The sequence below is a fragment of the Pogoniulus pusillus genome, chromosome 10, assembly GCF_015220805.1.
Source record: "Pogoniulus pusillus isolate bPogPus1 chromosome 10, bPogPus1.pri, whole genome shotgun sequence".
NCBI lineage: Eukaryota > Metazoa > Chordata > Aves > Piciformes > Lybiidae > Pogoniulus > Pogoniulus pusillus.
The window spans coordinates 6,708,425-6,734,496 of record NC_087273.1 but is presented as its reverse complement, the minus strand read 5'-3'; the positions used below and the strand labels follow the sequence as shown (position 1 = coordinate 6,734,496).

The 26,072-nt window shown below is 48.2% G+C and overlaps 2 protein-coding genes across 2 annotated transcripts; both read left to right on the top strand.

Annotated features, from left to right (window-relative positions):
- The first annotated feature begins 240 nt into the window (after positions 1–240).
- On the top strand, positions 241–2,311 carry LOC135178963 (interleukin-8-like). Its single transcript, XM_064150393.1, has 3 exons — positions 241–310; positions 1,212–1,347; positions 2,224–2,311. The coding sequence occupies exons 1-3, from the start codon at positions 241–243 to the stop codon at positions 2,309–2,311; spliced, it is 294 nt and encodes a 97-aa protein (XP_064006463.1).
- Positions 2,312–14,567: 12,256 nt separating this feature from the next.
- LOC135178962 (interleukin-8) lies at positions 14,568–17,804 on the top strand. Its single transcript, XM_064150392.1, has 4 exons — positions 14,568–14,728; positions 16,016–16,151; positions 16,867–16,950; positions 17,774–17,804. Exons 1-4 carry the CDS (start codon positions 14,668–14,670, stop codon positions 17,802–17,804), a joined length of 312 nt encoding a protein of 103 aa, XP_064006462.1. The 5' UTR covers positions 14,568–14,667.
- The last annotated feature ends 8,268 nt before the right edge of the window (positions 17,805–26,072 follow it).

Here is a 26,072-nt window from a genome sequence, read left to right as displayed (position 1 = left end):
CTGTTCATGAGGAGCAATTCCATGGTCATCTGGGGCAAGGGGCTTCCCTATTCACCTGTGACTCATTGCACAGTGGCAGGTCTGGAGTTTCCATGGGCATGACCTACCCGTGATGCTGGGGAGCTGTATATAAAGAGGGCAAGCCCCAGAGCTCAGGCATTGGCCACTCTTGAGGCTGCTGGAGCTCCTCTCCCCACAGAACCAGAGGCAGGTGACAGCAGGGAGGAACACTCTTGCATCATGATGGGCAAAGCTGCTGCTGCTGCTGCTGTCTTGACTCTTCTCCTGATCTCTGCAATTGGAACTGAAGGTAAAGAAACCCTCCTGAAGCCCTCCTAACTACTTGCTGGTATCAGCAGTGCTGAGGGAGTAGTGCTGAGTTGCAGAGACCTTATTGCTCTCTACAACTACCTGAAAGGAGGTTGTAGCCAGGCAGGGGTTGGTCTCTTCTCCCAGCCAACCAGTGACAGAACAAGAGGACAGAGGGAGTGATTGGCCATGGAATGGGCTGCCCAGGGAGGTGGTGGAGTTTTTGTCCCTAGAAGTGTTCAAGCAAAGCCTGGCTGAGGCACTTAGTGCCATGATCTGGTTGATTGGTCAGAGCAGGGTGCTAGGTTGAACTGGATGAGCTTGGAGGTCTCTTCCAACCTGCTTGATTCTGTGATTCTAATTGTTGATTATTTCATTTCAGTCTTATTTGGAGCATTTTCTCCCCACATTTCTCTTCCAACCTGGTTGATTCTATGGTTCTGTGATTCTATGGTTCTATGAACTGTGCCAGAGCAGGTTTAAGTTGAATGTTAGGAAGAAGTTCTTCACAGCAAGAGTGATTGGCATTAGAATGGGCTGCCCAGGGAGGTGGTGGAGTCACCATCCCCAGAGGTGTTTAAAAGGAGACTGGATGAGGCACTTAGTGCCATGGTCTAGTTGACTGCATAGGGCTGGGTGCTAGGTTGGCCTGGATGAGCTTGGAGGTCTCTTCCAACCTGCTTGATTCTATGATTCTATGAGTTAGTTAATTAGAAGCATTAGGTAATAGGTTGGACTGGATGATCTTAGAGGTCTTTTCTGACCTGGTTAATCCTGTGATTGCATGATTCTGTGAGGGAGCTCCTGTGCTCTCCTAGGAGTGCAATGGCTCACCCTGATGCTGTTGTGCTTCCTGGGGTAGCAGGCAAACAACCACCTTCTGTTTTCTGCTGGTTTCACAGGTAAAGCCCTGCCACGCTCAGCCATTGAACTCCGGTGCCAGTGCCTGAGCACCCATTCCAAGTTCATCCACCCCAAGTTCATCCAGAATGTCAACCTCACCCCCAGTGGACCTCACTGCAAGAACGTTGAAGTCATGTAAGTGCTTTTGCAACCCCCTCCCTGCTCCTCTACCAGAAGGAAACAGCATTTGCCCTGAGGATGATGTAAATGCTCTCTGAAGGTGCCAGCGGGCACAGAGGCTCCCAAGGCAGAGGAGCAGCTCACTGCTCTTACAAATCCTCTGCTAGGTGGTGTAAGTTGGGTGCTGATTTTGCCAGCCCCTACTCTTTGAACACCCCTTGCAATATTCCAACCAAAATCTACAGCTATCAGGCAGCAAATCACTTTCTAAGACTCTGAATTCCTCCAGCATGTGAGAGGAGAATTGAACCCCCAGAGCCACGCTGAGCAAGTGATCAAAGCATGAATTTTGCAGGGCTAGGTAGAAAAAATGATCACACTTCTATCTGAGTCAATGAAAAAACTACCACTGGGCTACAAATCATGCAAGCCTGCCACAATCCCAGAACTCCTACTGTGACAAAATTCCTATGGACAGTGCAGCAGTGGAATGGAGATGGGAAGATTGGATTGAGGAGTGAATTGGGATGGGAAAATTCAGCCTTTCAGAATGAATGGAGATGGAAAGATTCAGCCTTTCAGAGTGAATGGAGATGGAAAGATTCAGCCTTTCAGTTAGACATCATCAGATATGCAAAGCAAGCTGGGGGGAGGGGATATAAAAGTAGCAAAAGGCAATGTTGAGAAGTGAGAGTCCTGCAGGTGATTTGATGCATTCAGACAAAGAGATATGAGAAGACCTGAAACTATTTAAAACCTCACAGCTTTATCTTAGCTGGGACAGCTTAAAGTGGAGACCAGCAGCACACACCTGGGGTGGTGCTGAGGGAGAAGGGAAATGGCCTCAGAATTCACTCAGCAACCCTTTCCCCTTCCTTTTCCCTGTTGCAGAGCTACCCTGACAGATGGCAGAGAAGTGTGCCTGGAGCCCACAGCTCCCTGGGTGAAGCTGATCATCAAGGCCATTCTGGAGAAGTGAGTCCTTTGCTCTCAGTGAGCTTGGCAAAACCAAGCAGTTGAGATGAGCTGGCAGATAGCTGCAGCAGTGCTTAGAAACCCTGCCCGCATTTACTGCTCTTGGCTCCAACCTGCAGGTGTCCAAGGCCAGGCTGAAGGAAGCATCAGCATCCAGAGCATCTCCTGAGCATTCCAGCTGCAGGTCTCCAAGATGCTGGTGCCTTTTTGGAGGTGTAACCAACATTCACACAGGGTGTGCCAGAGATTGAGCCTAGTGCTGAAATCACAGCTCAGGGCAGAGTTTGCCCAAATTCATCATAATCAGGGAATGGTTTGGGTTGGAAGGGACCTTAAAGCTCATCCAGCTCCCACCCCTCTGCCATGGGGAGGGACACTTCCCATCAGCCCAGGTCACCCAAAGTCTCATCCAGCCTGGCCTTGAACACCTCCAGGGAAGGGTCATCCACAGCTTCCCTGGGGAACTTGTTCAAGTGATACCTGTTTCATGGACAAGTTCTCATTGTCTCCTTTTCCATTTTCCTTCTTTCTGAGGCAAACAACAAACCTGACACTGTGTCCATGGCCAAGTTCTAATTGTCTCCTTTTCCATTTTCCTTCTTTCTAGGGCAAACAACAAACCTGACACTGTGTCCATAGCCAAGTTCTAATTGTCTCCTTTTCCATTTTCCTTCATTCTAAGGCAAACAACAAACCTGATACTGTGTCCATGGCCAAGTTCTAATTGTCTCCTTTTCCATTTTCCTTCTTTCTAAGGCAAACAACAAACCTGACACTGTGCCCATGGCCAAGTTCTAATTGTCTCCTTTTCCATTTTCCTTCTTTCTAGGGCAAACAATAAACTTAACAATATGTCCATGGACAAGTTCTCATTGTCTCCTTTTCCATTTTCCTTCTTTCTAGGGCAAGCAACAAACCTAACACTGTGTCCTAAGATGTGAAGAAGAAAAATGTCCTCAAGATGCTTCCAGCACCTCACCTCCTCCTACCTCCTTCACTCACCCTTCTAACAGCATCCAGAGAGCCTGGATTCCCTGCTTCTACAGCTAGCTGGCAACAGCACTTAAAGTCTTTTAAAGAGGTCTTGTTCTGCACATGAGAAAGCACTGACACCAGAAGCAGCTGGCAGAAGAAATGGCTTGTGAAAGGAGGAGCCAGTTCTGAAGTCACTTTTGCTAAGCACAGCTGGGTCAGTGCAGAGCTTTCACTACATCACACCTGCCCCTTCTGCTAACAGTTTAGGAGAAGACCAGTGGCTGCTCCTCTTCAGGATAGCAGAGGCAGGGAGCACCAGCCATGCCCAGCTCACTGCCACTCAGAGCAGGCAAGCTCACAAACAAAGCCAAGCAGCCAAAATCTTGAGGGATCAGGTTTTGACTTAGCATTTTCAAGGCACAATCTGTTGCCAGTAAGCGTTGTGGAGGGATTGCCATGGGCTGAGTGGGATATCTTTTGATGTCATCTTTTGGTGAGGAAACAGCACTTTATTTGTACTGTAGTTTGGTTTTTTAGGGCTAGATTTCTTTTTTACCTATTTTTATTTATATTTTAATTTATATTTAATTTATTTATCTATTAATCTATTTATTTATTTATTTATATTTACATGGTTTCCTGTATTATCTTATCTATTCTCTATTCTCTATTACTTATTTTCTTTATTATCTTATCTATTCTTTATGTATTTATATTTATCCTTTTTTTTCTTTATTTATTTGTACTTCATGATCCATTTTTTATTTCCTGATCTACTTTTATTTCCTGATCCATTTTTATTTCCAGATCTATTTTTATTCCCTGATCCATTTTTATCTCCTGATCCATTTTTATCTCCTGATCCATTTTTATTTCCTGATCCATTTTTATTTTTTAATCTATTTTTTATTTCCTGATCCATTTTTATTTCCTGATCTATTTTTATCTCCTGATCCATTTTGATTTCCTGATCCATTTTGATTTCCTGATCTATTTTGATTTCCTGATCCATTTTATTTCTTTATCCATTTTTACATCTTGATTTATTTTTATTTCTTAATCTATTTTTATTTCCTGATCCATTTTTATTTCTTGATCCATTTTTATTTCCTGATCTATTTTTATTTCTTAATCTAGTTTTTATTTCCTGATCTATTTTGATTTCCTGATCCATTTTTATTTCTTTATCCATTTTTATATCTTGGTTTATTTTTATTTCTTAATCCATTTTTATTTCCTGATCCATTTTTATTTCCTGATCCATTTTTATTTCTTGATCCATTTTTATTTCCTGACCCATTTTTATTTCCTGATCCATTTTTATTTCTTGATCCATTTTTATTTCCTGACCCATTTTTATTTCCAGATCTATTTTTATTCCCTGATCCATTTTTATCTCCTGATCCATTTTTATCTCCTGATCCATTTTTATTCCCTGATCCATTTTTATTTCCTGATCTATTTTGATTTCCTGATCCATTTTATTTCTTTATCCATTTTTATATATTGATTTATTTTTATTTCTTAATCTATTTTTATTTCCTGATCCATTTTTATTTCTTGATCCATTTTTATTTCCTGACCCATTTTTATCTCCTGATCCATTTTTATTTCTTAATCTAGTTTTTATTTCCTGATCTATTTTTATTTCCTGATCCATTTTTATTTCTTAATCTAGTTTTTATTTCCTGATCTATTTTTATTTCCTGATCCATTTTTATTTCCTGATCTATTTTGATTTCCTGATCCATTTTTATTTCTTTATCCATTTTTATATATTGATTTATTTTTATTTCTTAATCTATTTTTATTTCCTGATCAATTTTTATTTCCTGATCCATTTTTATTTCCTGATCCGTTTTTATTTCCTGATCCATTTTTATTTCCTGATCTATTTTTATTTCCTGATCCATTATTTATTTCTTGCTCTGTATTTATTTACTTCTGTGTTTTTATTTCTTGCTCTCTTTTGATTCATTCACTGTTGCACAGGAGCACAGTAAGGACTTCAGTGTTCACAGGTGGAAAAGCTCTATCTTTCTATCCCTAATAAATGCTTGTTGGAATGGCCTCACTTCAGTACTGTGTGCTAATCATTTCCTTCTCAAGACACAGAGCTGCCAAAGAGGCTGCTGCTGCTGCTTTCATTTTGGACCAAGGAATGGGCTCTCAGAAGGGCAAGTGGTGGCTGAGTGGTAGGGTTCAGATAATTACAGCAGCAGGTTCCTGGCAGTTAGAAAAATGATTCATTTTCTTCCTCTTTTTGTTTTGCCAGACTCAGTGTTTTCAGAGGGCTGGGTGACAAAATCCACAGGCAGAAAGCAATGGACTTGCTAATGTTGGTTAGTCAGAGAAATTCCAAGGCTGCAGTGGTGGTTGTGTTCAGACAGCACCTCAGCTGAGCAGCTGGCACTGAGCAAGGGTTCTCCTTAACTTGGTGAAGTTCAGTAAGGACAAGTGCAGGGTCCTGCATCTAGGAAGGAATAACAACAGGCACCAGTGCAGGTTAGGAGCTGCTCTGCTGGAAGGCAGCTCTGTGGAGAAAGATCTTGGAGTGCTGGTGGACAGCAAGTTCTGCGTGGGCCAGCAATGTGCCCTTATGGCCAGGAGAGCCAATGGCATCCAGGGGTGCATCAGGGAAAGTTGTGGCCAGCAGGTCTGGGGAGGTTCTTCTCTTCCTCTGCTCTGCCCTGGTGAGACCACACCTGCAGTGCTGTGCCCAGTTTTGAGTTCCCCAGTTCAAGAGAGACAGGGACCTGCTAGAGAGAGTCCAGCAGAGAGCCACAAGGATCACAGGATATTAAGGGTTGGAAGGGACCCGAGGAGATCATCAAGACCAACCCCCCTGCCAGAGCAAGACCATACAATCCAGCACAGATCACAGAGGAACACATCCAGACAGGCCTTGAAAGGCTCCAGGGAAGGAGACTCCACAGCCTCTCTGGGGAGTCTGTTCCAGTGCTCTGTGACCCTTACAGGAAAGAAGTTTCCCCTTGTGTTGAGGTGCTTGCAGCTTACACCCATTGCTCCGTGTCCTATCACAGGATGATTGGGGACTTGAGCATCTGCCCTGTGGAGAGAGACTGAGAGCCCTGGGGCTGTTTAGTCTGGAGAAGAGAAGACTGAGAGAAGATCTCATCAATGTCTATCAATATCTGAGGGGTGGGGGTCAAGTGCCTGGGGCCAATCTCTTTTTGGTGGTGCACAGCAATAAGCCGAGGAGCAATGGATACAAACTGGAACAGAGAAGGTTTCAGCTCAACGTGAAGAGAAACTTCTTTACAGTGAGGGTGACAGAGCCCTGGAACAGGCTGCCCAGAGAGGTTGTGGAGTCTCCTGCTCTGCAGACTTTCCAAACCCACCTGGATTCATTTCTGTGTGGACTACCCTGGGATGATCCTGCTTTGGCAGGGGGTTTGGACTAGATAATTTCTGGAGGTCACTTCCAAACTCTAAAGTTCTGTGCTTCTGTGATTCAGTTTAGCAGAGAAAGCTGATAAGCATCAAGGAAGTCACTGAGTATCCCCCCTAATTCCGGGCAGGAAGAAGGAGTACATCAAGGCAAAACAGAGCTCTGACTGCACAGCTGCAGTGTACCCAGTGATTTCCAGAGGAATGCCTGGAACCCAAGCAGTGCACGCTTCAAGAAGTGGGAAAGCTGAGCAAATGTTGCAATGCTGGCTTTCATTTGCTCTTTCCCCATAAGCAGCCACTCCATTTTCTGCCCAAACAGTCCATGTTTGCTCGTGGTGTAAGATCAAAGGAGAATTTCTTGGACTGGAGATAAGGAAGAATTTCTTTGCAGTGAGGGTGGGGAGACACTGGCACAGGTTGCCCAGGGAGGTTGTGGAGCACAGAATCACCCAATGTGATCGATCACATTGGGTGATTCTGTGCTCCACAACCTCCCTGAAGGTGTTCAAGGTCAGGTTGGATGAGGCCTTGAGCAAGCTTCAAGAATCACAGAATGAGCCAGGTTGGAGATCATCAAGTCCAACCTATCATCTAACCCTTCTAACTAACTAAACCATGGCACTAAGTGCCTCATCCAGCCTCAACCTGCTCTAGTGAAAGGTATCTCTGCCCCATGGCAAGGGGTTGGAACTGGGTGATCTTGAAGGTCCCTCCCAACCCACTCCATGATTCCAAGACTCTGGTGCTGTTTGAGCAGGCTGTTGTGCAAGGTGACAGCTACGCCAAGCCCGCTGTACTCCCTGTCCCCATCTCAGCCCACATTACACAGCCTGCCAGACCTCACCCATGGAGAGAAAAGAAGACAGGTTTTGTTCAGACCTGCCTTACAGCACCAAGTCTTCCTGTTTTCAGAGTGATTTTCACAAGCTGGCTTCTTTCAGAGATCTCCCTGGGGGCAGGCATGCCAGAGATGCCCTCCTGGACTGGGAGCGGTGGGGAGAAGCAGGTTACGTGCACACCCACTAACAGGGGTGTGTGTCCTAGAGGACTGGCACAGGTTGTGGTGCCATGCAGGGGCTTACAGGAAGAGCACACAATCCCAGTTAAGTTACTGGGAGATGAATCATGGCCAAGGGAGGGCTCTCCTAAATTCTTTTGTCCAAAACATCATCCGTGGCTGCGCTCCCAGGACCCCCAGGGTGGGCATCTGCACAGTGGCTGCAGCAGATCCCTGCTTTGTCCAGAGGTGAGGCAGGACTGAAAGGTTGGCTGGGAAGGACAGAATGCTGCATTTCTGCCCCATCTGCACTCACAGGGCACCTCTCTTTGGAACACAGCCCCCCTCCTGCTTCCCAAAACCTCTGTCAGTGCTCTCAGAGCCTGCTGAGAGCAGCACTTTGTGTTCACCTCACAAGAAGGTGATAGAATCTCCCAAAGAGTAAACAATCCACACTCTGGAGATGAATTCTTGAGGATCACGAGAGAGATTTCCCCCATGACATGTGCTTGTCTTCTGTTTTAACCCCTGAGATCATCCTGGAAGCATGAGGGTGGAAAGAATCATAGAATCAAGCAGGTTGGAAGAGACCTCCAAGCTCATCCAGTCCAACCTAGCACCCAGCCCTATCCAAAAAAACAGACCATGGCATTAAGTGCCCCATCCAGGCTTTTGTTGAACAGCTCCAGGGATGGTGACTCCACCACCTCCCTGAAGGAAAGGGAGAAGGAAAATACATGGCTTGCTAAGTGGTTGTCTTTATCAGGGAGTATTACAAAGTCTGCCTGTCAGATTACACAGGCTCACAGGATATTAAGGGTTGGAAGGGACCCAAGGACAGCAGCGAGTCCAACCCCCCTGCTGCAGCAGGACAATACTACCTAACACTGAGCACAGAGGAACACATCCAGACAGGCCTTGGAAGTCTCCAGGGAAGGAGACTCCACAGCCTCTCTGGGGAGCCTGTGCCAGTGCTCTGTGACCCTTGCAATAAAGAAGTTCCTCCTTGTGTTGAGGCAGAACCTCTTTTGCTGCAACTTACCCCTACTGCTCCTTGTCCTATCCCAGGGAGCAGTGAGCAGAGCCTGTCCCCCCCCTTCCTGACCCTCAGCCCTCAGATGTTTATAAACAGTTATCACATCTCATCTCAGTCTTCTCTTCTCCAGAATAAGCAGTCCCAGGTCCCTCAGCCTCTCCTCATCAGGCAGTGCTCCAGTCCCCTCATCATCTTCACAGTCCTCCGCTGAGCCCTCTCCCACAGATCCCTGTCCCTCTTCAACTGGGGAGCCCAAAACTGACCACAGTATTCAAGATGAGGGCTCAGCAGGGCAGAGTAGAGGGGAAGGAGAACCTCCCTTGATCTGCTGGACACAGTCTGCTTAATGCACCCCAGGATCCCTTTGGCCTTCTTGGCCACAAGGGCACATTGCTGTGCCATGGATGTTCTCCAGCAGCACTCCCAGGTCCCTCTCCACAGGGCTGCTCTCCAGCAGTCACCTCCCAGCCTGTACTGGTGCAGTTTATGACTCCTCCCCAGGTGCAGGACTCTACACTTGTCCTTGTTAAACCTCATCTGGTTCCTCTGTGCCCAGCTCTCAGTCTGTCCAGGTCTCACTGGATGGCCACACAGCCTGCAGCTCTATCAGCCAAGCCTCCCAGCCTGGTGTCATCAGCAAACTGCTGAGCAGACTCTGTCTGTCTGTCTGTTCCCTCATCAGTGTCACTGATGAAGATGTTGGAAAGATACTTTCTCTTTTCACATTCTGGGTGAATAAATCATTCAGAAGAGCTTCAGTGACCGAAGTGACAATTCCTCAGTCATTTTCCACTCTTCATTTCTTGCCCTACGACTACAGAAGCCTTTCAGTGCAGAACTAAGCACCCACATCCCTTTAGCCAAACTGAAACTGACTAAATGCTTGCAGAGAACAGCAGGAACTGGTTGTGTCTTGCCTGAAGACATCCATTCATTCGAAAGAAACCTTGGGAACTGGTCTGTGACAAATGACCCCAGAACAAGGTCAGCTTTTCCTGAGACAGGGACATCACCCATGTGTCCTGACACTTCTCCCCCAGCAGGCTGCCCACCTCTGTTCAGTTGAGAGCTGAGGCGAAGCATCCCAGCTCTGTGGACACCCAAACACCGTGGCACTGCTAGGAGGTGTCCAGGCCAACATCTGCTAAGCTGCTCTGGCTGTGGATGCCAGCAGGATGCCAGCAAGTGATGCCTGAGAGGCAGAGAGGAGCTTGTGATGTGTGTTCTGTCTACTGACCACTTCTTACTGGATCAGAAGTTCCCAGCACCAGCTTCTTCAGCTCGTTCAGACTGGATGTGAGGAGGAAGTTGTTGAGCATGAGAGTGGTGAGAGGCTGGAATGGGTTGCCCAGGGAGGTGGTTGAGGTCCCATGGCTGGAGGTGTTTAAGGCCAGGCTGGCTGAGGCTGTGAACAGCCTGCTCTAGGGTAGGGTGTCCCTGGGCATGGCAGGAGGGTTGGAACTGGCTGCTCCTTGTGGTCCCTTCCAACCCTGACTGATTCTGTGATTTCTAACACTGACCCTGCATTTCCTCCCCCTGCTTTCAAATCGCATTTCCACATCCAGAAAAATGCTTCCTGCCAACCTCCTGCAAGGGAAAAGCCAGGGAAGCAGTAGAGGCAGCCTTCAGAGATCAGCTAAAGCCCCAAGCAGAGCTGAGACAGCTCATCAATTACACTGCAGACAGGGAAATGCAGACTCACACTGCTCTATTAGACATGCACAAAACCAAAGGCAGAGCTGTGCTGCTATCTCCTGTCTCCAGAAGCACTCAGGAAAGTCCAGCAGCTGCTGTCAGCTGACTGAGAGTGCAAATCATCTATATTTAGACACTTCAGCTTGAAAAAAAAAACCAAGTGACCAACTGCCCTGAGCTTGTCTATCTCCTCTGCTGTCACTTCCTCACACAGCAAGTCAGAGCCCAGATGTTTAGAGGATATCCTGCTTTTAACATATCCGCTCCCTTCACAGAGGACTTTCACACTCTGCCTGTTTCCTAGGCAGCAGAAGTGGTTCTTCACAGCCCCTCTCTCTGTCCAAGGGAATGGCAGGCAGATGCCAAGCCCTCTGTGGGCAAAAGGAGGTGGTGTCAGCAACCAGAGAGGGACCTCTTTGCCCTGGGCAACAAGAGCTGGCTGGTAGAGAGGATACACAGGAGATAGGAGTTGACAGAGTGCATCTCGCTCAGGCTGAGTCCTCATAGAATCACAGAATGGTTTGGGTTGGAAAGGACCTTAATGATCATCCAATTCCAACCTCCTGCCATGGGCAGAGACACCTCCCACTAGACCAAGCTGCTCAAGGCTTCATCCAACCTGGCCCTTGCTCTAGCTTTGTCTCCTAGACTGTTGGGCTCCTGTGTGCATCAATTCCCAAGTGAGAGTTTGAATTTGTCTAAACCAAGGTGGGTCATTTTCTTAGAGAGGGCAACTTTATCACCCCAGAGACTGGAGCATTCCTCTGCAATCAGGGTGAATCCAAACAGTGAGGGACTGGAGCCCAGCTCCCCCTCATCCCTCACGGTGGTCTTGGTCGTGGTTGAGGATCCTCTGCAACATGCAAAGCCTTTAAATGACCCCAGTCAGAAGCCTTAAAGAATTCCCTTTCGACTTTTGACTTCACTAGGCAGGGCAATGAGTCACGAAAGGGAAAAGCCACTGCTTTCCATGCTGGAGCAGAGAGAACTCATCCTGCATCCTGCCTTCAGACACAGGCAGGGGAAGCGTTTGCTGCGCTGTCAGCAGCGCTGCGGTCCTGGGCTGGTTGCATAACCCCCACTCTGCTCAGCATGAGTGTGCTCGGCACAGGGCTGAGCCTGGCAGGGCTCTGCTGGCACCAGGACCAGCTCAGCCAACGAGCTTCTCCCTTGGAAGGAGCAGCAATTGCATCTGCCCAAGTTACCTCGGGTGGCCAGAGGCAAAACGCAGGCTGCCAAAATCACACCACGGATTTGGAGTTCCCAAAGGTAGGGGCTGGGAGCAGGTCCTAGACAAAGCCCTGTAGGGATTTAGGGAGAGCTGGGGTGAAAGAGGGCACTCCCACAGGTGAGGAGTGCCTGCCCTTGGGCTGCATCTCATGGCTCAATCTTTCCACGCTGCTACTGTCTCCATGAAGGCCTCTTCACACGGCCCCACTGAAACTGTGCCAGGGCAGAGAGGAGTGGAGGAGATGCTTCAGCTCCCAGGAGACAGAGCAGATTTTGATCCCATGATCTAAGCCAAACACCCTTAGCTCTTGGGCAGGGTTCATCACAGAGGTGGAGCAGGCTCTAGCCTTTCCCTTCCCTGGGAATTTCTGCAGGTCCGTTAGTGCCACACGCAGGAAATAGCTGAGCCTGGTGGAGAGGAGGACAAACAGTCACTGCTTTGGCTCGGGGACCTGAGGGGGAATTTCCTCCTCTTGCCTCGGACAGCAGCACACACCAAAAATAGACAAGGAAGCTGCAAACAGCAGCTAAGAGAAGTAGGATCCCTCATCGAGTTTCGATCACCCTGTGCATGTGCACAGAGAAAGAAAGAAAGAAAGAAAGAAAGAAAGAAAGAAAGAAAGAAAGAAAGAAAGAAAGAAAGAAAGAAAGAAAGAAAGAAAGAAAGAAAGAAAGAAAGAAAGAAAGAAAGAAAGAAAGAAAGAGAGAAAGAGAGAAAGAGAGAAAGAGAGAGAGAAAGAGAGAAAGATAGAAAGAGAGAAAGAAAGAAAGAAAGAAAGAAAGAAAGAAAGAAAGAAAGAAAGAGAGAGAGAAAGAGAGAAAGAGAGAAGGAGAGAAGGAGAGAAAGAGAGAAAGAGAGAAAGAGAGAGAGAAAGAGAGAAAGAGAGAAAGAGAGAAAGAGAGAAAGAGAGAAAGAGAGAAAGAGAGAAAGAGAGAAAGAAAGAGAGAGAGAGAAAGAGAGAAAGAGAGAGAGAAAGAGAGAAAGAGAGAAAGAGAGAAAGAGAGAAAGAGAGAAAGAGAGAAAGAGAGAAAGAGAGAAAGAGAGAAAGAGAGAAAGAGAGAAAGAGAGAAAGAGAGAAAGAGAGAAAGAGAGAAAGAGAGAAAGAAAGAAAGAAAGAAAGAAAGAAAGAAAGAAAGAAAGAAAGAAAGAAAGAAAGAAAGAAAGAAAGAAAGAAAGAAAGAAAGAAAGAAAGAAAGAAAGAAAGAAAGAAAGAAAGAAAGAAAGAAAGAAAGAAAGAAAGAAAGAAAGAAAGAAAGAGGAGACCCAAAAGCAGAGAAGCAGCAAAACCTTGTTCCTGGTGAACAGATTAAAGCTCCAAGCCCCACCAGTGAAAGCTCCCTGTTAATTGAACACAACACACACAACAAACAAAAAGCCAGGACCTGCAGCATCAGCCAAGCCCTCTGCTGCTTCACACCATCACAGAACTACCCCTCAGGGAGCTCTCTGAGACATGCAGCTAAGGACATGCACCATGAAGGGCCAGAAGTGGCATCTTGTGTTGACTCAGTCCTCAGTAAGAAGTAGGAGAGACAACCTTGGTGATGTCTTTTCTTGGACTAGCTGACAGAGTAATGGGGAGAAGATAAAAGTTCATCTCAAAGTCAGTTAATCATAGAATCAACCAGGTTGGGAGAGACCTCATCCAGTCCAACCTAGCACCCAACCCTGGCCAATCAACCAGACAATGGCACTAAGTGCCTCAGCCAGACTTTTCTTGAACACCTCCAGGGATGGTGACTCCATCACCTCCCTGGGCAGCCCATTCCAATGCAAATCACTCTTGGTGTGAAGAACTTCCTCCTAACATCCAGCCCAGGCCTCCCCTGGCACTGCTTGAGGCTGTGTCCCCTCGTTCTGTCATTGGTTGCTTGGAAGAAGAGACCAACCCCACCTGGATACAACCTCCTTTCAGGTAGTCGTAGATAAGGTCTGCCCTGAGCCTCCTCTTCTGCAGGCTGCACACCCCCAGCTCCCTCAGCCTCTCCTCACAGGGCTGTGCTCCAGTCCCCTCACCAGCCTTGGTGCCCATTAAACCAGCTCCAGTATAGCTCTGGCATCCCTACAGAATTACCCTGAAGAGAACAATAAAAAGTTACAATCTAAGCATGGCTGAAACCATCCACACATTCATAGCATCATAGAATCAACCAGGTTGGAAGAGACCTCCAAAATCATCCACTCCAACCTAGCACCCAGCCCTGGCCAGTCAACCAGACCATGGCACTAAGTGCCTCAGCCAGGCTTTGCTTCAACACCTCCAGGGACAGCAACTCCACCACCTCCCTGGGCAGCCCATTCCAATGCCAATCACTCTCTCTGCCAACAACTTCCTCCTAACATCCAGCCTAGACCTCCCCTGGCACAACTTGAGACTCTGGCCCCTTGTTCTGTTGCTGCTTGCCTGGCAGAAGAGCCCAACCCCACCTGGCTACAGCCTCCCTTCAGGTAGCTATAGACAGCAATGAGCTCTGCCCTGAGCCTCCTCTTCTGCAGGCTGCACACCCCCAGCTCCCTCAGCCTCTCCTACTGCAACCCCCCTGCCACAGGCAGGAATGCCTATCAGCTAGACTTGATGGCTCAAGGCTTCATCCAGCATGGCCCTGAACACCTCCAGGGAGGAGGCATCCAGAACTCATCAAGATGCTCCCAAGAGCCTGCGGTGATAAAAAGCACAGCGCTCACAGAAGCCTGCAGTGGAATTCCTGCATTAACAACAATTAATGGCTATTAACACATAAATAAAACATTCTCTGCTGCAAAACACTCCTCCCTGCTGCAAAACTTCCCTCGTCATCTAGGAAGGGAGTTGCACAAGAGCCATGTGACTCACTTTGCATCTGGGAAATTCCTGTAACGCAAGCGGCAGCGGAGCCGGGCAGGCAGCTGGGCACACACCGCATATAAGGCAGATGGATCCCCTCAGATGGGCACCAGCAACCCTCCAGGACAAGAGGCCACTGCTCCACAGCACCACAGCTGCTCACTCCACAGCAACCTCCTCTCTCAACCATGAACGGCAAAGTCGTGGCTGTCCTGGCTCTCCTCCTCGTCTCAGCAGCGCTGTCTGAAGGTCAGTACATCCCTACCAGACCCCACCAAGGGCATCTCCTGAGATGCTCGGCCCTGCAGAGAGGTAGCTGCTCATGCCCTGCCTGCAGAGAGGTGGCTTTGCATTTGTTTCTGCAAGTTAGATTCGTTCAAGAGGTTTTCAGCAACCTCTCTTCAGTCAGGAAGCTACCACTTAGCTCATGTGCTGCAGAGGTTTGGGCATCTGCTGGGAAGTATTTTAAGGGGGTGCAGCTTAAATGTGCTCTGTGATCCTGTGAGATGTGCTTTGTGTCTTCATCACTGCCTGCAGTGTGCTCAGTGCAGGCACCAGAGAGCAGCTAGGGGCATTTTAAAGGCACCTACCAACTGAGTGCAGCTTAAATGTGCTCTGACTCTGTGATCCTGTGAAATGTGCCTTGTGTCTTCATCACTGCCTGCAGTGTGCTCAATGCAGGCACCAGATAGCAGCTAGGGCTATTTTAAAGGCACCTATCAACTGAGTGCAGCTTAAATGTGCTCTGACTCTGTGATCCTGTGAAATGTGCCTTGTGTCTTCATCACTGCCTGCAGTGTGCTCAATGCAGGCACCAGATAGCAGCTAGGGCTATTTTAAAGGCACCTATCAACTGAGTGCAGCTTAAATGTGCTCTGTGATTCTGAGATAGCAGCTAGGGGCATTTTAAAGGCACCTATCAACTGAGTGCAGCTTAAATGTGCTCTGATTCTGTGATCCTGTGAGATGTGCTTTGTGTCTTCATCACTGCCAGGCACCAGAGAGCAGCTAGGGGTATTTTAAAGGCACCTATCAGCTGAGTGCAGCTTAAATGTGCTCTGTGACTCGGTGATCCTGTGAAATGTGCCTTGTGCCTTCATCACTGCCTGCAGTGTGCTCAATGCAGGCACCTGATAGCAGCTAGGGGTATTTTAAAGAGACCTTTCAACTGAGTTTACAGTGAGGGTAGGGAGACACTGGCACAGGGTGCCCAGGGAGGTCATGGATGCCCCCTCCCTGGAGGTGTTCAAGGCTAGCTTGGATGAGGGCCTGAGCAAGCTGAGGGCTAGTGGGAGGTGTTTCTGCTCATGGCAGGGGGGCTGGAACTGGATGATCTTGAAGGTCCCTTCCAACCCAACCCATTCTATGGATCTTTGAGTTTTTAATGGACTTGGGCACCATCCTCTGAAACAACTAAGAACTGAACTTTACACTGTGGATACAGGCAGCTTGACAAATGCAGTATTTGACTGAGAATGTTAAAACAGTGCTGGTAGGATGCCCTCTCACCCCATCACCCTCCTCTTCTGCTCACAGGCCGGGCGCTGGCAAGGATGGCAACCGAGCTGCGGTGCCAGTGCATCGCCACTCATTCAAGGTTCATCCCTCCCAAATCCATCCAGGATGTGAAGCTAACACAGAGTGGCCCTCACTGCAAGAACGTGGAAGTCATGTAAGTAGCTCTGCAAGAGCCTCCTTCTGCTGCACCTACACCCTGCTTCCTGGCAGTTAGCAGACTGACACTGTGCAGTGGGACTTGGTTACCTCTTGTCACCAAAGCCATCAGCTTTAAGCAATAGCCCAGGTTTGCCATCATCTCTGTCACCCAAAGCATTCCTGCATTGGTCATTATTTGTCCATCATGGGACATATTAAACACTCCTGGTGGCAGAACATGGCTTTGAAGGGCTGCTCAGCCCTCCATCCATGAGGTAGCAAGGTAGTTTGAATCCTGCATCCACCAGGGAGGCAAAACTCCTATTGAAACAGTCTGCATCGGCCTCAGAGAGAGAAATGAAGCTCCCATGGGGAAGCAGTGAAACCAATTTGAATGGCATGGAGGAGAGCCTGACCTGCTGAAACACCTGGAGGCTGCAATTGTGCAAGAAAGTGTTGCCAGTGCCAAAAAATTCCAACCAGGAATGTCCTAAGGAAGGTTTTGGGGGAGGTCTGATTGCTTTGAGAGCAGGCATACAGCCTCATACAGCCTCTAGGAGGTTTTGATGTGTCCCCCCAGTTGTGGCACAGGGATAACAAAGTGGCCCAGTCTAGCCTAGAGCAGTGGGGTGGATTTCCATCACCTCACCAGGCAGTGCAAGGCTGCATTCTGCCAGTAAAACAACCCCTGGAGCAGATCACTGACTGTGCTTTACTCTCTTGTTTTGCAGAGCTACTCTGAAGGATGGCAAAGAGGTGTGCTTGGAGCCCACTGCTCCCTGGGTACAGCTGATCATCAAGGCCATTTTGTCCAAGTAAGTCTCATTCCCTCTCACCTGGGGCAGCAGAGTGGCAAACCTGCCAGAGAAGGCAATCTGGGATTTCGTAGTGATGACTTCATTTGCTCTGGATAAGATTTAAAGAACAAGGAAACTTGCTGCTGCATTATAGAATTAGTCATAGAATCACTAAGGTTGGAAAAGACTTCTCAGGTCATCCAGTCCAACCTTCCACCCAACCCCACCATGGCCACTAAACCATGTCCTCAAGTGCCATGGCTACACACTTCTTGAACACCTGCAGGGATGGGGACTCCACCACCTCCCTGGGCAGCCCCTTCCAATGTTTGAGAACCCAATCCCTGACCACTCCTGCAGCAAAAGAATTGTGCCTACTGTGCAACCTAAACCTCCCCTGGCACTGTAGTCTGTCTTTCTGCCTCTGCTGCAGGGACCTTGCTCAAGCCAACACACCACTACTAAAGCTTTGAGTATCATCAACTCTGTCTGGAGGGAAATGAACTTGGGAGTGTTTGACTCTCTTTGAAAAACGAGACCCTGATAAATGAGTCTTGCCCTTGCTTCCAGCAGCATGTTAATAGCTCTCATTGCTGAGCTCAGGAGTTTCCTGAGACAAGCAGAAGCAGAAACTCCTGCTGCAGAAGTGTCCCAGCTGGGCACCAGCTATGCACACGCTGGGATTTCAGGAACTGGGCTTTCAAAACATCAACTTCACTCCCTCCAGCCAGAAGGCAGAGTACAAAGAGATCACTGACCCTTAGCTATTTGTGCAATGCTAGGATGAGCTAAAGTTCCTAAACGTCCTCACAAACCATCCTCTTCCCTCACCTCTTCACAGGGCCCAACTCAACTCCGACTCCCCTCTCTAAGAAGCACCAGGAGAGAAAAGATCTGGGAACTGCTCCTGCTCTTCTGATGACAGAAACGACTTGGGGAAAGCATCTCTTGGGCAGCATCCCACCCTTCCCCTCCTGCCTCAGCGTTGCTACGTTAGCAATGGACTCTGGCTATTTATTTATTTATTTATTTGATCCATTTCCTTGCATCTATTCTAAGAAGCCTTTCCAAGTGGTGTCCGTGGGACACGCTCCTCACTGACGCTGAAGAACCTGACCAGGAGAAGTGGCTTGCCAAAGGAATTGAAGAACCCTGGGCAGCCACTTTGGCCAAACACAACTGGTTAAGTGCAATGCACTTAGAGCTGGTTTACACTAAGCCTCTGCTATGTTCCTACCAGCAATCCTTCCTGCTCCCCTGGAGTGCACTGGTATGTTGTGTCAACAACAGTCTGCTGAACCACAGCCAGCCTGTGGCTGGGCTGTCAGCTCTCATTTCTGACCTTCCTTCCAAACCTGCCCTACAGAAGCTGTAAGGTTGGGTGGTTATTTATTGTGACTTCCTTGGTATTTATTGATGTATTTATTGAGCAGTTTCTATACCAGAGAGGAAATGGTACTCAGTGATTTCATTACCACTGGATTTGCCATTCCTACTGTTGAGCCCTTAAGAAGTGTTCAGCCTCTGTACAAGCATTTGTATGTTTAATTAGCTGCTCCATCAGCTAATGGGAAAAACCTGCTTTTTGTATCCTTGGAATTTGCTTGTGAGAGTGGAACTCTTTCTACTAATGTACTATTAAATGTTTTCTACAAAAGATCTCTTTGGCATCTATTGATTATTTTACATCTTCATTTGCTTCTCTTTTGTCGCCTCAGCTTTGATTTCTGAAACTGAGGTGAACATCTTTAGTCTTGTGGCACCATAACTCAGGCTGCTATGGGATCCTGACACTGCTGAATGCAGCAACAAACCTCAGGACAGGATAAAATGCTCCCTCTCTCTTCTTCAGGCTGCTCCCAGGCCCTGAGGACTGCTGGGCTGCAAAGCAAAGCTCTTTATTTAAGTACCTCACAGGGAGGTGAATTTTACCCTCACGCTGCCTGTGCCCAGATCATCCCCAGAGCTGTAAATCTTCACTACATCAAAAGGCTACTGCTGGCCACCACAGTGGGAATTTGTGACCTTTACTGTGGGTGCCCAAATATCAAACATTTGCCATTGTGCAGCATCAGCTTCCTGCTCCCATCCCTGCAGTGCAGGGGGCTGAGCTCACCATGCCTGGCTGCTGCTGCTGTCCCCACCAGGCATGGGCACTGGTGCTCAGCCCCGCTGGGAGAGAAGCCCTCCAAGCATGGGAGCAACAAGGCAGGATTCTGGTAGGCAAACTGGGGTGCTTCATGCTACAGTGGCCTTCCAGTACTTGGAGGGGGTGACAGCAAAGCTGAGGAAGGACTTTTGACAAGGTTTCTCAGTGACAGGACGTGAAGCAGTGACTTTGAGTTGGAAGAGGGGAGACTGAGACTGGAGGTGAGGAAGAAATTCTTGAGAGTGAGGGTGGGAAGACACTGACACAGGGTACCCAGGAAGGTTGTGGCTGCCCCCTGCCTGGAGGTGTTCAAGGCCAGGTTGGATGAGGCCTTGAGCACCCTGGACTAGTGGGAGGTGTCCCTCCCACGGCAGGGAGGGTTGGAACTGGATGACCTTGAAGGTCCCTTCCAACCCAACCCATTCTATGAATCTACCAAATTATTTAACCTTTTCAGGGAAGAACCTTTCCAATCCCAACAAACCCAAAGAGTAGATGCAAAGATAAAGCTGAACCAAGAAGCAGGGGTCCTAGGGCTCCAGCATCTTCAGGGAGGGGACTGAGAAAGAGAGAGAGGGCACAGGTTTGGAGCCTGCTGCTCTCAGCTAGTGCATGCCTGTTTGTTTCAGTCTTAAACGAGCAGAAAAGTTTCTGCCAGCTAATTCTGTGATTGTGACATGAGAGCTGCCTTTGGTTTGCTTCTTCCTGAAGATCCTTTGACTGGTGTCAGCCCTCTCCTTGACCCAGTTTATTTTGGCATCAACCACATGAATTGTCAACAATGTGCCCTGTGCCTCTCCAGTTACCAGCCCATGGAGAAGCCACGGGAGAAAACATCTTCCTGTGAAGTCCTGCAGACTACTGAGCAGCTCTTTGTGTGTGTGCCTGTCTGTGTAAGGTCCCAGCAAGCTGTCCGGGCAGGAAGTGAGCCAGAACATTTGCACCACAATGAAAGGAGGGACCCTGAGATTTCACTGCAGCTAACCTCATGTTCCACTCCATCTTCTCCTTTTCCCAAGCTCACGTTTCTGCTTCCCTTGGCCACTTGATTTCTCAGCCACTCTATTTCCAGAACCCTGTCAGAAGTCCATTCCATGTCACACCTGCCATGTGCATTCACCACCCTCCACACATTTCCCTCCTGCTCTCCTCACAGTGAAACCTGGCAGAGATCTTCACATGTCCTTTCTGTCCTCAGCTATCTTCTTCATCCCTTCCTTCCCCTTCCTTCCAAACCAATTTCACTTCCCCTTTTCACCCACAATTTCAGTTCCTGAGGACAGCAACCACAATGAAGCACCAACCTGGTGCCATTCCTTTCCAGCTCCCATCCCTGGTGGTCATTCTGCCCTTGCCTCAGAGAACCTTTCCAAACCAATTTCACCTCCTCTTTTCACCCACAATTTCAGTTCCTGAGGACAGCAACCACAATGAAGCACCAACCTGGTGCCATTCCTTTCCAGCTCCTATCTCTGATGGTCATTCTGCTCCTGCCTCAGAGAACCTTTCCAAACCAATTTCACCTCCTCTTTTCATCAATAATTTCAGTTCCTGAGGACAGCAGCAACAACCAAGCACCAACCTGGTGCCATTCCTCTCCAGCTCCCATCCCTGCTGGTCACTCTGCTCCTGCCTCAGAGAACCTTTCCAAACCAATTTCACCTCCTCTTTTCATCAACAATTTCAGTTCCTGAGGATAGCAGCAACAACCAAGCACCAACCTGGTGCCATTCCTCTCCAGCTCCCATCCCTGCTGGTCATTCTGCTCCTGCCTCAGGGAACCTTTCCAAACTGGGGTTTGTTCCTTCCAGCAACTTACTCTAGTTGTGATACCAAAAGCACATTTCTCTCCAATGTATCAATGCTGCAGATAGAGGAAGTCATTGAAAGAAATACTGGAAAGTCCCTGAAAAATACTTATACCTCTCCCTTAGAGCAGAGAACACAAACACAGCCTGGTGGCCTCCACTCCTCTCTGCTGAGTATTGGCTAAGACAAACATCCTGGTTGTGTGTCAGGTGACACATACATTATCCATGCTATACTTGCTTTTGCCTCTGGATTGCTTCCCACTCTGGGAATGGTTGCATTCCTCAGGTTCTTATCACATAAGAAGGGGAAAATCCCAGGAAAACTGATCCAGGGTGCTGGCTGGGTGTCTCAGATTCCTTCCAAGCATTCTTGTTTACAACAGGATGCTCTGAGCTGCTCTGCAGGAAAAGGAGCCTTTGGAAATTACACAAACTGCCATGGGAAGTTCTGGGTCAGCAAACAGGCATCTTGTTTCTGCATGCAAAAGCCAAACAAGGCTGCTGCCACCTCAGAAAACAAAGCCAAAATCTCCATTGTTGACAACCAGAGTGAAAAATTACTTTTTGCCTTGCCTACAGTTAATTATTTTTACTGATGATAACAGGATCATGGAATATCAGGGGCTGGAAGGGACCTCCAAAGTTTATCCAGTCCAATCCCCCTGCCAGAGCAGCATCACTTACAGCAGATCACACAGGAACACATCCAGGTGGGTTTTGAATATCTCCAGAGAGGGAGACTCCACAAGTCCCCTGGGCAGCCTGTTCCAGTGCTCTGTCACGGGCTAAAAAACTCCTTGTTTACATGAAAATTCCTATGCCTCAGCTTCCACCCATTGGAGCATGTCCAGAGAAGGGCCACGAGGATGATCAGGGGGCTGGAGCACCTCTCTTATGAGGACAGACTCAGACAGTTGGGGATGTTCAGTCTGGAGAAGAAAGGCTCTGAGGAGACCTTATTGTGGCCTTCCAGTATCTGACGGCAGCTACAAGAAAGCTGGGGAGGGACTTTTTAGGGCATCAGGCAGTGATAGGACTGGAGGGAAATGAAGCAAAACCAGAAGTGGGTAGATTCAGATTGGATGTTAGGAAGAAGTTCTTCACCATGAGGGTAGAGAAACACTGGAACACTTGCCCAGGGAGGTGATGGAAGTTTTTAAGGCCAGACTGGATGGGGCTCTGAGCAACTTGATCTAGTATGAGGTGTCCTTGCCCATGGCAGGAGGGGGTGGAACTGGATGATCCTTGGGGTCCCTTCCAACTCCAACTGATTCTGTGTTTTGCATCTGGAAGGGAGAAGATGTGCCAGCTGCTTTCAGTGCTCTGCAACACAGCAGACAGCTTTTAGTCCATGTCCAAGATCATCTGCATCTAATTTCATCTGTTGAGACAGGAACATCCCAAGCTGGTCAGACAATGCAGGCAGCTGCAGTTGCCACCATCCCTCCCAAATGCTGTGAGCCCTGCAGGGGTGATTGTTCTCACGCTGCCATGGGTTGGGCAGATGTTTGTGTCCATTTCTTCTTTGGTAAAGTAGCACTCAAGAGTTTTCCCACTCTGAACTCCAAAACAAGAGCATGACTGAGCTCACTGGAAGCTGGCAGCACCTCAGAGACAGATGTGGGGGGAATGCATCTGCTTGCTTCAGGCTTCACAGCTGCCTCAGGATCTACTCAGCATGCAGTAAGAAAAACTGTTCACAGTTACAGTGCTTCTGATCTTGCAGCTCAGAATCACAGACTCACAGCATTTCTTAGATTGGAAAAGACCTTCAAGCTCATCAAGTCCTATCATTAGTTTCACACTGACAAGTCTTTGACTAAATCAAAGCCCTCAGCACAACATCTCATCACTATGAATGGCTATGGCTGGAAAGGATCATCAGGATCATCCAGTCCAACCTTCATCCCAGAATCCTTCATCACTAGACCATAGCCTCAAGTGACATCTCCTCTTAAACACTTCCAGGGATGGTGGCTCCACCATCTCCCTGGGCAGCCTGTTCCAGTGCCTGACCTCCTGCTCAGTAAAGAATTTCCTCCCAACATCCAACCTAAACCTCCCCTGACACAACTTGAGGCCACTTCCTCTTGTCCTAGCATTAGTAACTCAGGAGACCAGCTCCAGCCTCACTACAACCTCCTTTTAGGTAGTTGTAGAGGGAGCTCAGAAGCTGAAGGGATCTTTCCTGCAGAAGAAAATGTTTCTCCATGAGTACAGTCAGACACTGGAATCATCTCCCAATGGAAGCAGTTTTAAGGCTCAGCTTGACAGGGTGCTGGGGCAGCTTGTTTCAACCACACTCTTAGCTAGAAAGGTTGGACCAGATGATCCTTGGTCCAACCTTTGGTCCCTTCCCATCTGGCATTCTGAGACTTTCTGGGCCATTCCTCCCACTGGAATCAACTCATCAGGGAAGCTGATTGCTCCTTGCTCTTACTTCTGGAGAGGCTGGAAGCTTTTTATTTCCCATACGTTATAGGAACCCTTTGTTAGCATGTCCCAAAGAAATGAGACCTGGAAAACACTTTGCATTTGGAAGGCAATTATCAATACCCCTCTGTGTCATCCAGGAAAAAGACAGAATCTGACTTTCAATTAAAGAGAGAAAGAATAAACCCAAGTGACACAAGAGCCAGGGAAAAGCCCTCACTAGCATTTAGGTGCCTTTCTCTGCAAGAAAAGAGACTGCCTGGAACAAGCAGGTTCTGTTTTCAACTTAAAGACAGACTGACAGATGAAGTGCACAGCTGATGAGAGGGCAGCCTGTAGAGCACACAGCAATGTGCCACTGTCTGGCACAAGAGGTTCCACCTCAACACAAGGCAGAACTTCTTAACTGTGAGGGTCACAGAGCACTGGAACAGGCTCCCCAGAGAGGTCTTGAGGTTTCCTTCTCTGGAACCTTCCAAGGCCTGTCTGGATGTGCTCCTCGGTGATCTGTGTTAGATAGTATTGTCCTGCTCTGGCAGGGGGTTTGGCCTCGATGATCTCCTTGAGTACCTTCCAACCCCTAACACCCTGTGAGCCTATGATCATCACGTTGCATTTTGGGACTTGTTGTGAGCCTGTCTCAGCATTTTGCTGCAAGGGGATACAATTTATGCTCAGCACAAAGAGAGGGTTCTATGCAAAAAGTAACAGGTTAATACCTTCTAGAAGCTTCTGCTGGGGGCAATGGTTTTGTGGAGGACACCTTGCCTGGATCCATGGTACTGAGCTCAGTTCGGAGTGCTGAGGCATGAGCCTGCACGCAGCACTCTGCATGCTTCACAAAGCATTCCCCGAGGTGGCAGCTTTATTATCTTCTAGGCTTTAAGTTAAGAAGGATTTCTTCACTTCTCCTTTATTGCAACACTGTCAATGAAAGTTAGAGAGGATTAGAGTGGAGGTGTCACAAGAGAAGACTTCAAAGACGCTGCCAAGGTTCCTCCGAGTGTTCCCCTTCTCATGCGGTCGCCAGTCTCGTGTCACTGCTTTCTCAGCTGATGTCATCACTTCGCTCAGAAGACCACAACTATCCAAAGCACACACTCAAAACTTACTCAACTCGACCCCACCTGAAAGACTTTGCTGGATGGAAAGCTGGCATAGCCCAGGTTCGGGTGAAGGGGTCATTTTTAGGAGAACCCTTGTTTGCTTTGCCTCCAGCTGTTTGCAGATGTAACTCATTTGTGAGTAGTTAATTGGAAACAGCTTCCCAGCTGAGGAAAATCATTGCTTTCAGGCTAAAAGTACAAGGATAGGAGGGCCTGGTTTTCACTGCTTCTCTGAGGGGTCACTTCAGGAAGAAAAAGCTTTGTCTTGGTCAAGGAAGACGTTCTTCACAGCAAGAGTGATTGCCCATTGGAATGGGCTGCCCAGGGAGGTGGTGGAGGCACTGTCCCCTGAGAGTGTTCAAGAAAAGGCTGGATGAGGCACTTAGTGCCATGGTCTAGTTGACTGGCTAGGGCTGGGAGATAGGTTGGACTGGATGATCTTGGAGGTCTCTTCCAACCTGACTGATTCTATGATTCTAAGAGTGATTGCCCATTGGAATGGGCTGCCCGGAGAGGTGGTGGAGTCACCGTCCCTGGGGGTGTTTAAAAGGAGGCTGGATGAGGCACTCACTGCCATGGGTTAGTTAATCAGAAGGTGTTAGGTAAAAGGTTGGACTCTATGATCTCAGAGGTCTTTTCCAACCTGCTTAATTCTGTGGTTCTCTGAACAACACTCTGAAATTGAGCATGCATTTGACTGCTTGTGATCAGCTCAGCTTGACCTGAAAATCATGGAATAGAATCACAGAATGGTTTGGGTTGGAGAGACCTTTAAAGGTCTTCAAGTCCAATCCCCCTGAAGTGAGCAAGGACATAAAAATCATAGAAACCTAGAATGGTTTCTGTTGGAAGAGACCTTAAATCTCATCCAGTTCCAACCCCCCCACCACAGGCAGGGACTCCTCCCACTAGCCCAGGTTGCTCAAGGCCTCATCCAACCTAGCCTTGAACACCTCCAAGGAGAGGAGGGCACCCACAACCTCCCTGGGCAATCTGTTCCAGTGAGATCTCAGTGTGGCAGGAACTCCAATCTCATCAGCTCTACCAAAATGGTAAGTTGGCCTTTGAAACTGAGAAACAGAGAAGTGGTTCCCAGATGAAAGATGCCAAAGGCAGGTGTTTGTATCTGCTGTGGCAATGCCCAAGCCATACAAACACGCTCCCTTGCAGCTAGTGGAGTGTTTGCTCATGCTCTTCTTGTCACCAAGGAGCTCTTGTCACCAAGGAGCAAGGCAAAGGAGAACCTCTGGCTTCTAGAGAATCTTCAAAAGTTGGCCTAAGGCTTGTATCTGGGACATATCCTCCAAGCCCTTTTTTGTGCAGTTAGAAGGCATCACCTGCTGAAATGAGAGACATTGCTAGAGGTGACCCAGAATTCTGTAGGTACAAAGCCTTTCCTCAGGCAAGGTCCTGACTTCTGAAATGCTCTCAGAGATCCCAACCTCTCCCATGCCAGGCCTGGTGGTGTGAGTGCTGCCTCAGATGATCCAGCTCTGTGATGTTTACTGCATCTCAACTTCTTCGTGACCTCATCTCAGAGCTGACTACCAAGTTTCACACATTGCTGCTCCATGTCCAAAACAGCCTCCTGCTTCAGACCCCAAGAGGCTTCTTCTGGAATTTCCTCAGCAGTAAGCACTG

What these genes read in the sequence shown, in the direction of transcription:
- LOC135178963 (XM_064150393.1), top strand. Translation starts at nt 241, where the DNA reads ATGATGGGCAAAGCTGCTGCTGCTGCTGCTGTCTTGACTCTTCTCCTG. An exon ending in CTCTGCAATTGGAACTGAAG is followed by an intron (nt 311 to 1,211) that starts GTAAAGAAACCC and finishes CTGGTTTCACAG; the next exon opens with GTAAAGCCCTGCCACGCTCA. An exon ending in TGCAAGAACGTTGAAGTCAT is followed by an intron (nt 1,348 to 2,223) that starts GTAAGTGCTTTT and finishes TCCCTGTTGCAG; the next exon opens with AGCTACCCTGACAGATGGCA.
- LOC135178962 (XM_064150392.1), top strand. Translation starts at nt 14,668, where the DNA reads ATGAACGGCAAAGTCGTGGCTGTCCTGGCTCTCCTCCTCGTCTCAGCA. An exon ending in CTCAGCAGCGCTGTCTGAAG is followed by an intron (nt 14,729 to 16,015) that starts GTCAGTACATCC and finishes TTCTGCTCACAG; the next exon opens with GCCGGGCGCTGGCAAGGATG. An exon ending in ATCAAGGCCATTTTGTCCAA is followed by an intron (nt 16,951 to 17,773) that starts GTAAGTCTCATT and finishes ACCTCTTCACAG; the next exon opens with GGCCCAACTCAACTCCGACT.